The sequence below is a fragment of the Ursus arctos genome, unplaced genomic scaffold, assembly GCF_023065955.2.
Source record: "Ursus arctos isolate Adak ecotype North America unplaced genomic scaffold, UrsArc2.0 scaffold_33, whole genome shotgun sequence".
NCBI lineage: Eukaryota > Metazoa > Chordata > Mammalia > Carnivora > Ursidae > Ursus > Ursus arctos.
In genome coordinates this window covers 16,565,288-16,579,398 of record NW_026623019.1, presented here as the reverse complement: position 1 = coordinate 16,579,398, position 14,111 = coordinate 16,565,288, and the positions used below count along the sequence as shown (strand labels likewise).

The 14,111-nt window shown below is 43.1% G+C and overlaps 1 protein-coding gene across 7 annotated transcripts in view; it reads left to right on the top strand.

The window, feature by feature from the left end:
• The window catches only part of PRUNE2 (prune homolog 2 with BCH domain), a 248,761-nt gene that overhangs the window by 195,836 nt on the left and 38,814 nt on the right, over nt 1–14,111 (top strand). For all 7 annotated transcript variants that reach the window (XM_048218336.2, XM_048218334.2, XM_048218335.2 and 4 more), the window contains exon 10: nt 13,709–13,788. In XM_048218336.2, coding sequence (XP_048074293.1) covers nt 13,709–13,788 — 80 coding nt within the window. The remainder of the gene's footprint in view (nt 1–13,708; nt 13,789–14,111) is intronic.

Sequence of the window (14,111 nt, the reverse complement as noted above, 5' to 3'; positions counted from 1 at the left end):
CCACCGGGACCGTTTGGAACACTCAGGTACAGTTCCTTCCCGTGTGTCCTTTTCTGTGTGTGTCCCTATCAGTCACAGGCCTGAGCTCGTGGGGAGCTGATTGCAGGAGTGGATTCCAGAAATGTGCCCGTATCTTGCCACAGCCTGCTTCCTGGGGTCACTGGGGTCTGAGAGGTGACTCCATTGTAATTCACAGCCAGTGAATGGAATGGGTGGGAGTGAAAAGATGAAGGAACTTTATGCTGGAGGGAAACAAGGAAACATTGAGCCATCGGGAAGGAAATCCGGAACATAAAAATAGGTTGGTGTTACGAAAGGTACAGAACATTGGAGCATCCACCAAGTATTTATTCAACAAGTGTTCTCCGGGTGCAGGCTGCCCGGGAGTGCTCTCGCCCCCCTGGGATTTTATGGGGAGCACAGTACCAGCTGGCGCTTTAGAAGCTGACAGCCCATCCAGTAGGAAATGTCTCTGTTCTCTGCCTCCGTTTCTTCATTTGAGAACGAGAAACAACAGTGACGTAGAGGGTTGCTACCCAAAACCAATGTTAATGTGAAAATATAAAGACTTGGGTGGCTGGGTGACTCAGTTAAGCCTCTGCCTTTGGCTTAGGTCATGATCCCAGGGTCCTGGGATCGAGTCCCGCATTGGGCTCCCTGCTCAGCGGGCTCCCTCTACCCTTCCCCCCCTGCTCGTGATCTCTCTCTCAAATAAATAAGTAAAATCTTTAAAAACAAAATAAACAAAACCCCCACAAAAGTATAAAGACTCGTGGAGGCAGAGAGAGGCAACGTGGAATCAAGTTTTTTTTCTTTAAGGAAAAGAACATAAATAGTGAAATTTTCAGAACCAAAAATAGAAGAAAAAATTTATTTTAAGGAAACAAAATGCAAGACTAAAACACAAAAAGCAACAAAACTAGGGAAATATGCAAAGCAACGGTCAAGGGAGCCAAAGAGAAAAGACGAGGGTCGAGGTCCATACAGACTATAAAAACAAGGGTAGAATTAAATAAATGTGAAATGAGCTACCGCAAAAGATGATTCAGCACTTCCCATGAGAAGCAGGCAGCTTGTATGTGTCTTATTTATTTTCATATCCCCACTGCTTGCACAGAGCAGACCTCTGGAAGTACTTGTGAGGATAAACGAATGTGATAGACATGTGACCAGAGGGGGCGGCAGCAGCCCCATCATGGGAGGCTGATTGGAGGCTGGGCTTCTCCGCCTTTCTTCCGTCGTGCTGACATTTCATGTTTTTGTTTATTCCTGCTGCTTCCTACACTTTATTTTGGAAAACGTGAAGATCCCTGGTAATACGGCAGTGGGAAGTGACGGCATAATAGTGCTTCTGATAAACAGCTGAATTACTCCTTACTGAGCATTTGATTTTTCTAATGTTAACTTGCTTTTGCCCAAGAGAAGATTTCTAGAAACTCTTAGAGCATCTAATTATATTTAAATTACCTCTTTATTTTTAAATGTGGCACATGCTTGTGTTTTAAAAATTCAAACAGCACAGAAAAGCCCCTTTCTCCCCGTACCTACTCCGTATGGGTAGCTGCTATTAATGGTATATTTCTATTCCTTCTAGATATTATCTATCCCCAAAAATATGTATAAATGTTTATAACTTTATACAAATGCTATCATTCTAAACATACCATGTTGTGATTTGATTTATTTATTAAATGTACCATAATGAATTTCATGCTATATTCAATCACTCTTCTGTTAGTGGGCACTTAGATTATCTCTTGTTTTTTTATAAAAAAGATAAATTACTTAAGTAGGAATTTCCTTTAGTCAGTGAATGGACAACTTGGACCCAAAGCTAAGGGCACAATGGTGCAAAGTACTGCGTATCCCAAAGAAAGAGATGGCAAGATGCTCTCGACAGTTGGGTTGGATGCTTCCACCAAGGCCTCTTAAAAAGTGACCCACTTTTGCTAAGCTCAACCACCACCCCAGCCTATATGAGCAGAAGATTGCGGAGGAGAAGAGTGAGGGAATTTTCAAGAGTCATTGTTGGTTAGGAAGAGTGGGGTGAGTCCCTTTCTGACCCTCCAAAGCCAAGTGAGGGCTGCAGCAAGGGAGTCATGGGTAAAGATTCAGAGAACTTTCCACAAGGGAGACTGTCTTCTTACTCCCAGTTGGATGTCTACATCGGCAGTGGACTTGTGTGTGTGCCCTGAGGAAGGTGGCAGAGGGTGACCTGCTTTGTCACAGCATGGTGGAGTAGGGTGATACAGGTATCCTGCGTGTGGACTGACAGTAGTGTACTTAAGTCATTTTGTAGCACCCCACCTGTTACGGGCTTAATTGTTACCCTCCCCCCCCAATTCATACGTTGAAGGCCTAATCCCTAGTGTTTGGAGATGGTAGTCTTTAAAGAGGTAATTAAATTGAAATGAGGTCATTAAGGATGAGACCCTAATCTGATATGATCTATATCCTTATAAGAAGAGGAGATTAGGGGTGCCTCACTCTTGATTTCAGCTCAGGTTATGATCTCGGTGTTGTGGGATCAAGCCCCATGTCGGGCTTAGTGCTCAGCACGGAGTCTGCTTGTCCCTCTCCCTCTGCTCCTCCCCTTCACTCGCGCGCTCTCTCTCTCAAATAAATAAATAAAATCTTAAAAAAAGAAGAAGAGGAGGAGATTAGGATACAGACACAGATAAGGGTGAAGACACGGAGAAAATGGCCATCTCCAAGTCAAGGAAAGAGACCTCAGAAGACACTAACCCAGCTGACCTCTTGCTCTTGGACTTCTAGTTTCCAGAATTGTGAGAAATCTGCTGTTGAAGGTACCCAGCCGGTGGTCTTTGTTATGGCAGCCTCTCAGCAGACTAATCTGCCACCCAAGGTGAGAAGGCCCCAGCCAGAGGCAGTGCCAGGAGCTGAGGATGGAGTGAAGATGTGGAGTCAAGCCAGGTCTCTGGTACCAGAGAAGAAGGCAGTGGGGAGATCCCATGGGCCATCAAGGGGCTCATCAAGGGAACAGAGGCTGGGGGTTTAGAGAAAACCGAGCTGCCTCCCAAAATCCTGGCTGGGGAGAGGAGTGGAAGTAGTACAGCCCAGGCTCTCCCAGCGCCCACTGCATGCATCCACCCACCCAGCCTCTTCTCTGGACCTAAGACATCTGAGTGGGAGGAGGGAGGGAAGAGCCCTTCCTACCCTGAGTTCCCTGAGACTTAGCTTTGGCCAGTACCACTAGGAGAGTGAAGGAGATAAGATTTCAAGATGAGAAATTAGCAGTTGTAAAATGAGTTGGATTTTAATAGCTGAAAGTGACAAGATCACATGCAGTGGGGACAGGAGATGAAAATAGTACAGTTGGGATAGCAGCAATGAGGGAAAATTTCAACTAGTTCATGTTTGTATCACAATCAAATTCACACTACTCAAAAAAAACCATTTTTATTACAGTAAACATCTTTTTACATATATCATGGTGTACATCTGTGAATATTCTGCTCTGTGTATTCTAATCATTGGACTAGGTGGTCGAAAGCTATCTGCATTTAACACTTTGATAAATAAAGCCCCAAACTATACATCATCTTAAACTCTTTATACTCACACAACCATATCTGGGGGTGCCATTTGCACAAAAGATTAAAGCTTCACAATTTTTAATATATATATAATCCAACTTTGAGAAATGAAATTTTATTGAGTTGTTTTCGCAAGAGTCAGCAAACTGTCGCCTTCAGGTCCAGCCCAGTCTGCCACCTGTTTTGGTACCTTAAGGTTTATTGGTGCACAGCCACACCCCTTCATTTACATACTCATTATGGCCGCTCTCGTGCTCCCAGGGAGTTGAGTAGTTGTTGCCACAGAGACTATGGCCTGCAAAGCCTAAGATATTTAGCATCTGGGCCTTCAGAGAAAAACTTTGCTGAGCCCAGCTCTAGAGAAGTCAGATTTCAATTCTTTACCGCACCCTGTGGATCAGCAAATGTAATTGCTTGAGCAGCAGTCGGAGGCATATCTCTGTAGGCTCCTATTCATATTCCTGGTGCCCGAGTCTGCAGGCTCTTGAACATCTGAAGGGAAGGAAATAAAACTAGGTCATCGCATCCATTGCACCGCGCTGTGCGGGGAGAGGAAGCCTTGTGAGCCTATTTCCTTGGATGGGGGTAGGGCAGGGAGGCACCCTCAGCCTCCTCTCCACAAAGGATGAATTCCAGGTGGTGCTGAGCTGGTGAGGTAGGGGGTGGGCAGGGTTGTAGGAGCCATCACTTGGCCATCTGCCGAAGCCGTTGCCCTTTGCACTCAGGACAGGCTTCAATTCTGAAGGCCAACAGTTGTCCGCATCTCCCCGCCCTTTAGAAGAACCTCGTCCTTGCTTAGCCACGCCCACCCCGCCCATATCTGGGAGGAGCTTTATATTGCGGAGGGAGAGGACACCGCAGACTCTGCCAGGTGAACTCTACCGACTCGTGTTAGAGCACTTGCTTCTTTGTAATATAATTTCTGTACGAGTCAGCTACCGTTTCTAAATTCTGTCTTGAAGAACGCTGAACTTGTTAACGGAAGTGATTCCTCGGTAGAGCATTTTGATTTTCAAGTTCCGATATGTGGTGAGACACTGTGAGAAGCATTTCACCAGAAGAGCGGGGCGTCCTCACATCTAACTAAGGCGTTGATTCAATAGTTATTTCTTCATCTCCACCGCCTGCGAGGCTCTGTGCTAAGCACCGCAGGGAGCTTTGTGTGCCCGGGTGGAGGGAGGGATAGGAGTGGGGAGGCGGGCGGGTGGGGGAGTAGACCAGTTAAGAATAGGTGATTGTAAAAATATGAAAAATTGCCAATTTGAAATGAGCACAGGGTGCTTTATAACCTGACCCGGCTGGCCGGGTTGGGGGTGAGATCAGTGACCGAGATGTCCAAGCTGAGTTGCAGAAGACAAGCAAGATGAGCAGGGCCAAGCAGGGAGTGGGCAAGAGGAGAGGAGGCTCTAGCCTGGCGTGGGGGAGCGAGGGGCCGAGCAGGAAGGCCTCATGGCCTTTTCCTTCAGGCAGTGGGGAACACTGAAGGGAAGGGATTGAAACAAGAAGGTTAGATTGAGAAGGATATTCAGTGAGTGCTTTGGAGGGTGTGGGGAGTAAAAATCAGAAGGAGAAAAAGGGAAACAAGTTCCTGCAAGGAAGGAACGGAAGTGAGCATTTACACATGCGTGTAAGTGGCATTGGTGAGAATGGACAGGAGAGGAGAGGCAAATCTGCAGGACTGGATGGTCAACCGGATGGGGAAAAGGGGGTTTAAAAAGAAGGGGAAGTCAGAATGAATGCTAGTTTGGAGGTTTGGGTGCTCAGGTAATAGGTAGAGACATTCGCCAGGATGTGGAACGTGGTGGCTCTGGCTGTATAATAGTGTCTCAAACTTTAGCAACATAAAACAGCAAACATTATTCTCTCACAGTTTCTGTATGTCAGAAATTCAGGAGTGGATCAGCTGGGTGGTTCTGATTCAGGGTCTCTTAGGAAGAGGCTTTCAAGACATGGGCTAGGGCTTGCGGTCATTCAAGACTTGATGGGGGCCGGAGGAGCTTCTTCCAAGGTGAGTCATTCACATGGCGGTGGGCAGGCCATCTCACTTCCTTCCTGGTTTTGTCCCAGAAGCCTCTGTTCCCCGCCACATGGATCCCTCCATAGGGCTGCTTCAGTGTCCCTACAACATGGCAGCAGACATCTCCCAGTGGGGTGACCCAAGAGCAAAGAAGAAGCCACACTGTTTTTGAGGACCTACTCTTAGAAGTCACACAGTGTCACTTCTACTTTATTCTGTTCTTTAGAAGCAGGTTGCTAAACTCAATTCAAACTTAAGGGGAGAGGAATTGGGCTTCAACTTTTGCAAGGAGTGTCAAAGAATTTCTGGATACTTTCTCAAACCACCACTGAGAATATAGGATGTAGCAGATCTCTGTAGAGGAGATGCTGAATACAGTTTTGTGCTCGTTGAGTTTGAGATGCCTGTGAGGAATTCAAGCTACGAACTATAAATCCACTCATAAACAACGATATGCCCGTCCCCAGTGTAAGAATATGCCACTTAATGTAATCTTCTCAACAACACACAAATGACCGATATGTATTAAGTTTTAGAAAACACAAGAAGAGAGTATGGCATATACCCCGCAAGCAAGAGGTGGAATTCTCCATCCATCTCTGTTCCCAGCCAGTGATTTAATTATTATCTTAAAGGCAAATGGTTGAAATGATATTATGGCCTCCTTCTATTCCTGCTCAGTGTTCCTCAAACTTTAGTGCCCATAAGATTTACTCTAAAGGATTTTATACACAAAGGATTTTAACCACATATGTTATGATTTAGGGAACAATTCAAGAACTTATCCAAGGGTCATTTGGATTACAAGTAATCTCTGCTACCTGCAGAGTTTTAGAATTTGACCCTGGGTAAGGCAACTGCATTGTGTCCCGCTCCTCTGAGAATCTGAGAACAGACGGCATGGTGTGTGGGTTTCTGCAAAATCCCCAACGCGGTAGGTCTCTGGGCGTAGCCCAGTGCTTTTCTCCCTTACTTTGTCATCCATTTTCCCTGTCATCACCTCTTTCTTATCTGCCCTGGCTGGCTGGCTTCTAGGGACCACAGTGCTTATCTGTTCTAGGGCAAGGAAGCCCAGCTGAGCTGCTTGTTGTCGCTAAGAGCCTCATTTTATGGCTCAAACCCAGTTTCCTGTTGGGGGACCTAAGCTCCCATCCTTTCCTTGGGATCAGCTTGATTAATCGGAGTGTGAAGCCCAGGGCAGCCTCTGGCTTGCTTCCCACGTGAGTAATTTGGTAAGCACCGGAGGGTTCACAGAATGGCAAATACTCTTACCTTAAGTAGTGCAGACTACCTTATCAGACAAGAATCCTGAAATGGCAGTCCTCCAACTGTTGGGCTTTAAAGGGCTAATTTACGTGCTTCACAAAGGAAGGCAGGCACCTCATGAAAAGTTTTGTTTGGCTTTTCTTTTTTCTCTTAATCGCCATTTCTAGAGAAAGCAGCTTTTTCAGTCCAGTAGATCTTACCTAACTAGAAGGAAGCCAGGAGAATTTTAGGAACTCTGATATAAAGGAACTTTCTCTGGATGTAATCATTTTTCCAAAATATATCAGCATAACCATCCGATATTTTTCTAAGAACAATTAATGCCTTAACCTGCTACCCTACCTCTTCGGAGCCATATTTCTTAGTGGCCAATCTTGTAAGAATGATGCTTCTCCAAAAGGGTTGCTGCTTACTTCTAGGCATACATGCCTGTTGGGAACCATTACCATCTAGAGATGTTGCATGTGTGTGTGTCAAGTCTTGGTTTGCTGCTTGTTTCCTGTTGAAAAGCACCCGATTTCAGGCAAAGCTAATCCTACAACAACAATTAAATCCTTCCAGATTCAGAAATACTGGAAGGATGTGGAATTCAATGTTGTTTGTATTGAATCTGTGATTACATCATGTTCACGGGGAACAGTGACATAAATGGATTCTCCAATCTGAAAATGGGTCCCATGTGCAGTGGTTGATTTTGTGTTTGTGGCACAGCATTGAATCACATAAGAGGATGGTTCTTTTTCTGACTTCCTTGGGTTGAGTTGAACTCAGCTAATTCAGTCCACTTTGTTTTCTAATACCTGAATTCGAAGCTGTTTATTTTCCTCTAGGAATTTCTTTAGCTGCCTTCACCAGTTTTGATTCATAGAGCTTTATTGTCATTTGCTTACAAATGTGTTTCTCAATTTCCAAATTGTCTTTTCGTGATTGGTTTCCGGATGTATGTCCCTGAAGTCAGAGATTACGGTACATGTGATACTGACTTCCGGTATTTTATGAGACGTTCTCTATGGTCAGTTTTCGTAAGTTTGAAAAATACGGTGTACTTTTATTGAGTGCAGATCCGTCCATCAGATCAAGCTATATTATTCCATTGTTCAGAAGTCTATCCTCATGCTTTTTTTCAGATTGACATAAATTCTTGAGAGGTATATTTAAATTTTCCCTCACAAAATTAAATGTTCCTTATAATTTATATTCAGTGTTTATTTTCGGGCTTTGTTGTTGAAAGCATGTAGGCTCTGGATTATTATATCTTCTGAAGAATTATTCCTTTTTTCACGAAATAATAACTTTCTTAAGGCTTGAGAATCTTTTTCTGCCTAAAATCTATCCCATTTGATACTAATATTGTGATTATATTGTGATGCTTGCCTTCCTGTGGTTAATATTCTTCTGACTTTTTTGGTGTCACTTTATTGTCAACACTTCTGCGTTGTTATTTTTAGATGCTCCTTTTTAAAGCAGCGTGGCTAGGCAGGGTAAGTGACTCTACCAACTGTGACAACCCCAAATCTCAGAGCTTTCACACGACAAAGGTTTAAAAATTATTCTTTAATCCTGAGAATCTCTTTCATACTGTTCCTTTTCCCGGGGGGGGGGGGGGATACTTGTCTGGCTAATTCTTCTGTCTGCTGCATCTGATGGCAATCCCTCGTGGTGTGTTTTTCCCTAGTGTATTTTATGGTTTGGGTTTTTGTGTTTTTTGGGTTTTTGGTGTGAGCTCATCTTTCAGAGAGTTTTTTTTTCCTCCTAAACAAATTTCCAGTGACTCCTAGATTGTAAAAATAACATCACCAAGTGGCTTCACATTTGATTCTTCTGGAACCCTAGGGCTGTAGGCCTTCAATGGTCCTAGGTAAATTTTAGTTTGAATCTCTTGACCTGGGTTCCCTACATCATTCGGGTAATGTAAATAGAAACAGGCTTGGCATACAAGCAGCGTCTCTAATTCTCATATTCTACCCAAGATCCCAGGCCGACTTACTTTCCAAGGCCAGAGACGAGTTTCTTCTCATCCACTTTCCATTAAGGGGGCAGTTTTTTAAGGTCCACTGCCTTATTCTCCTGCGGAGCCCTAACACCTGTGTCTAGGCCAAAATCCTATGGGCTACTTTTTCATCGGCTTTCTGGAGTAACACTGTTTCTGGCCCCTGGGGATCTCCTTTGATTTCTTTCAAGTTTGGAAATATATTAATTACTCTTTGGGTGCTGTATCTTATACAGCATTTCTTTGCATTTATCATGGTACATGGCTTTCCACTTTGCCAGACACTGGCTAATTTTTATTTATTTATTTATTTTTTAGCAAAGAGAGAAGTCTCAGAGCCCAGGTGTTTCTTCCTTGAATTTAATAGCATTGTTTTATTTTCGTTGTATTTAATTTATGTGACTATTTTAGGCGAGTGATTTTGAGTTTCCGTATATGCAAGTGATGCAGATCTTCCTTTCACAATGAATTTACTTAACTAAACTAAGTCAATTTAAAGAAAAATGTTAAGTAAATTAACAGGTGCTAGGTGGAAAAACCGTAACGATGGCATATAAATACTCAAGTTTAAAAAACACTTGAAAGCATTTGATGTCCTTCAGGGCTTTTGTTCTCGTTTTTTAAAATTTTCTTTCGTGCTTTAGTAACCCAGACAAGATGTGTACCATCAACGTGAACCTCGGTTGAGAATGTGAGAAATGGGTTTCCCAAATTAGGGCAGAGTATAAGTCAGATATTCCCTTCAAAACAAATGCTAAAGGCCAGTTGTACAAGTCAGATTGGGCTGGATTAGTATGTGATGACAGAGAAACTCAATATCTTAGGGGCAAAACACAATAAAAATTCCTCTCTTCTTTACATATTCAGTGAGCTTCAAGGAGGGCCTTCTGCTGCTCATAGCCGCTTGGCTGCAGCCTGACAGAGCTCCAACTCAGCCACCTAGACGGGGAGCAGCCCACGGCACCCCCACACTTGCTCGTACCTCATTCTTCGGCCCTACACCTGCCACACCACTCCTGCCACTTCCACTCTCATTTCATCTGTCAAAGCAAATCACCTGACCACCCTAATTTCAAAGGAGAGCAGGAAAGTACAATTTTACCACGTGCCCAGAAGGCCATGAGCCAGAAATATTTGGTGAAGAGCAATAAGGATTATAAAACCAGCCAGTAAACAAACAGTTCCAGATCCGTCCTCTAGATGGAGACATGGAGCCGAGCATCTCTTTGGGAGGTCAGCCGTTTAAGAGTCGAATTTGTATTTTACAATTCCCTCAGCCTCTTCGGTAGCTCCGTTCTGTATACAGAAAACCCCAAATTAAATAGTGGCTATGGATGGATAAGGTAAAATATTTATCTTCACTCTGGACTGATTTGTTACCTAATAGATCCCGAGAGGTTTACGTTATTGATCTTAAAACTCCATCTTGCTCAATTGCCAACAACCCTGGCTGGCCATGTCATTTCTATAAATATTTACGGACCCAAGGCACGAATGTGGTCAAACTATTTACAATGAACACAACTCGCGTTTCGTTCAGGTTTGCCTCTGGGCTATTTTGGTTCAGCTTTCCTTCTCTGTCCCTGTGGGTTTCCTAAAATGTCCCTACGGCCTTCTGTAATATCCATGGTTTGTGAGAGTCCCTCTCCTCTGAGGTCACCCCTGACCACAACCTTCGGCTTTCCCTTCCCCCATGCATGCCAACACTGGCTTTCCAGCACCTTCTTAACAGGGTCTCCGCTCTGTGTTGCAAAAAAGTAGTGAGAGAAAAAGGCTCTATTCACTAACGTCAGTGAGTTCAAGGGACCTTACAGGCTCTATGGAGATTTATGCCGTACTGAAATTTTCTCTTACCTGGGCTAATACCCTGCTTGTAGTAACCTTCGTTATGTTCTGTCCAGCCATGACGCATACTTCAATTAAATCCCTAATCCTAATACTATGTCTCAAATGAGGGAATGTAATACCTTAAACTTACTCAATGCTTTGTGATTTATGGAGTACTCACATGTATTACATTTATTCTCCACAGTCACTGTGATATTAGGTCTTTATTATCTCCATGTAAAATCACAAAGGTGGTTGGATAATTTTCTCAGGGTTAATCAGTTTATCAGTACTAACATAGAATTATAACCCAGAACTATCACCTCATATCTAGGACGCATTCAATTATTTCATGATGTTGCCTGTAACTTACAAACAGTAACAAAACCTACAAGTCTTTTTTTTTAATTGAGGTATAGTTGACACCCAATGTTACATTAGTTTCAAGTGTACAGCCTAGCGATTCCACACTTCTGTATGTTACGCCATGATCACAAGTGTAGCTGCCATCTCTCCCCATACAGTGCTATCTCAATACCACTATATTCTCTATGCATTGAGTGCCCGTCATTCCCAGGACTTATTCTTTACATAACTGGAAGACTCTGTCTCCCACTCCCCTTCACCCATTTGCCCAGCCCCCAGCCCCCCCGCCCCCCGCAGCCACCACTTTGCTCTCTGTATTTGTGGGTCTGTTTCTGCTTTTTGTTTGTTTTGTTTGTTCTGTTTTGTTTTGTTTTTTAAGATTCCACATACAAGTGAAATCATAGGTATTTGTCTTTCACTGGCTTTCATTTCACGTAGCATAATACCCTCTACGTCCATGATGTTGTCACACATAAAACCTACAGAATTTGAGACCAATACCATCTCTTTATTTAAACCTCTCATATTTATTTTTGAGCTAAGGCTTAGCACCCTCATGGGAAGTAGGTACAGCTATAAAGTCTTTTTTTTTTAAGGTTGACTCATGGAGGACTAGAGGAAATAATGTACATGTGCATTTAGGCAATTTCAAGCTCAGTAATTCAACTCAACATCTATTTATTGGGTATTGACCTCTATCCGGTGCTGGAGACATGATAGTAGAGACAGATGGTTCCTGTCCTCGTGAAGCTTCAAGGCTAATACAGCAGGCAGTTAGAATAGATGACAAAAAGAGCTACAATAATAATGGATAACTTTTTTTCCCTTTTAGTGTTATTTTTAGACATCACACATTCTCCCTCTTTTATTAGTGTGGAAACTGAGGCACAGAAAGATTAGATAACTTGTCATATGACACACAGTGAGTGATAGAACTAAGACTGGAATCCAGCTGCTCTTAAATAGCAGTCTGCTACTTTATGGGTACTGCAGGGTGTATGTCAAGGAGAATACACACAGATTACTTCACATGCAAGGAATCATTGTAAGAAAATCTGAAAAGCTGCAGCATCATGGAAAACCATCCCTCTGGGTCTCAGGACTTTCAAACCTGGGGCCTAGCACAGGTCTTCTCTTCGTTCACCACCCCACCTCCATTGCTGGATAATTCAGTTTGCTGCCATCGAGTATGGTGTCTCTGTTTGACACCACTTATCTTGTTCCTGCCCATACATTATTATCTTTGACTAACGCACGAACCTCTTGCTCCCTGTCTTTCTGCCAGGGTGCAGGATTCATTTCAGAGAACACACAGGATGGAGAAAACAGCAAGTGTATGGAGAAAGAAACTCCCTGAGGTTGTGTTTTTGAAGAGCTCTTTGGGGGTTGGTGGGTAACAACACGGGCATTCACTTCTCTCGGGGAGCAGCACTGAGTTATCAGTGATAATCACTGTTTAACCCCATCGTCCCATCTCTACAAGAATGAGGCTCGTCTGTTCTTTTCCTCCATGTCCTCAGCACAGATAGGTATTCACTACCTATTTGTCGAATAAATGAAGCACTGCGTCTCACTAGAAACAAAGAATTTTTTTTCATCATAGTGCTTTGCTGACAGTAAGGGCTTAGACTTGGATCCTGGAAATTGATCATTCAGGTAAGCAAATTCCAAATTTGGTAGACCCAGATTCCAGTGGAGAAAAGTGTCGATAACAGGGAGGGAGAGATTAAGTTTAGAACACTAACACGAAGGTTCATCATGCTTAAATATAGATTAGTGCCTACATCACAAGGACTCGCCCTAGATGAGTGAAGTTACATGGAAGCATCAAGAAGAAAAATATGTTGTCATGATAAATGGAGATATACTAAATAAGGAACGGGAAGTAAAAATAGGTCAAGGGGAATTCACTGTGATCAGTGGTCAGCTTCCTATGGGAACATATACATTTGTCACAATTTTCTCCAGTATTTTCCTATTCCCCTACATGTGGCTTGGCTTACCAGTCCTGAGCTCAATACTGTTTAGAGAGAAAAGATGGTATCTCATGACCAGAACTGTCTTCACCAACATATAATTCACAACAAATCTTCAAATATTCAAAGAAGGATAGGAAATAACATCAGTTGGTGCCTTCTCAGGAATGTTAGGCCCTTTACATTTATTGCTTCATTTCTCAGCAACTCAATGAGGTAGATGGTATATCTCTGTTTTACTGATGTAGAGAGACCGACAGCAATTTAATATGCTCAAATTTACACAGAGGAAGAGATAATATACGAAGTCAGGTCTGTCTTTACTCCAAAGCACGTGTGTTACCTCTCCTGTTGAAAAAGTATTGTTACATGCCCACCGTAAGTATATTTTATCAGTTATTTGCTTTTCCTGTTTCTGATTTTTCCCTTGGTGTGTGCTTACTTGTGTGAGCTAGTAGGAGAAATGATTTGCTGTGTACACAGAGTAAGACTGGTACCCATGTTTCTTATTCATGGTAACTGCAGAAAGTCTTTATTCTAAATGGGGCCACTGACGATGGCTTCAGTATACGTACTTGGTTTATTCCAAGCGAGCTGAAAATGTTATCCTGGAATCTCTGAGTTGCCTTTTCAGAGAAAATTAAGTCCCACACAATTTTTTACACTCTCTGCTTTGCTTTTTCTTTCTTTCTTTCTTTCTTTTTTCCAGACTGCCGTCAGAGGATGTAGGCATGGACATCCCCTTTGAGGAGGGAATGCCGAGCCCCAGTGCTGCAGACATGAGGCCTGGTGAGAGGAGCATTTGTTCATTTCCTTCAGCACCAGTCTGTATCCAGACCTTGTCATTATTCAGTGAGAAAACCATTTCCTATGCATCTAACTTGTGATTTCAGTGATAAAAGTGAAGAGAAAAAAAAAATGTGAGGCGGCTGTTAGGCTGGATTTGGCTCATTTCAAAATTGACTTGAACACTGATGCTCACTAGTGTAAGCCGCCTTTGACCTCCTGGGCCACAGCTGTCAGCACAGCTTGTGGTAAGTGGCTACCAGATAACAGAGTACCAAATTCTAACATCGACATTCCCCAGATTTGTACTTCAGGGTGAGAATGTT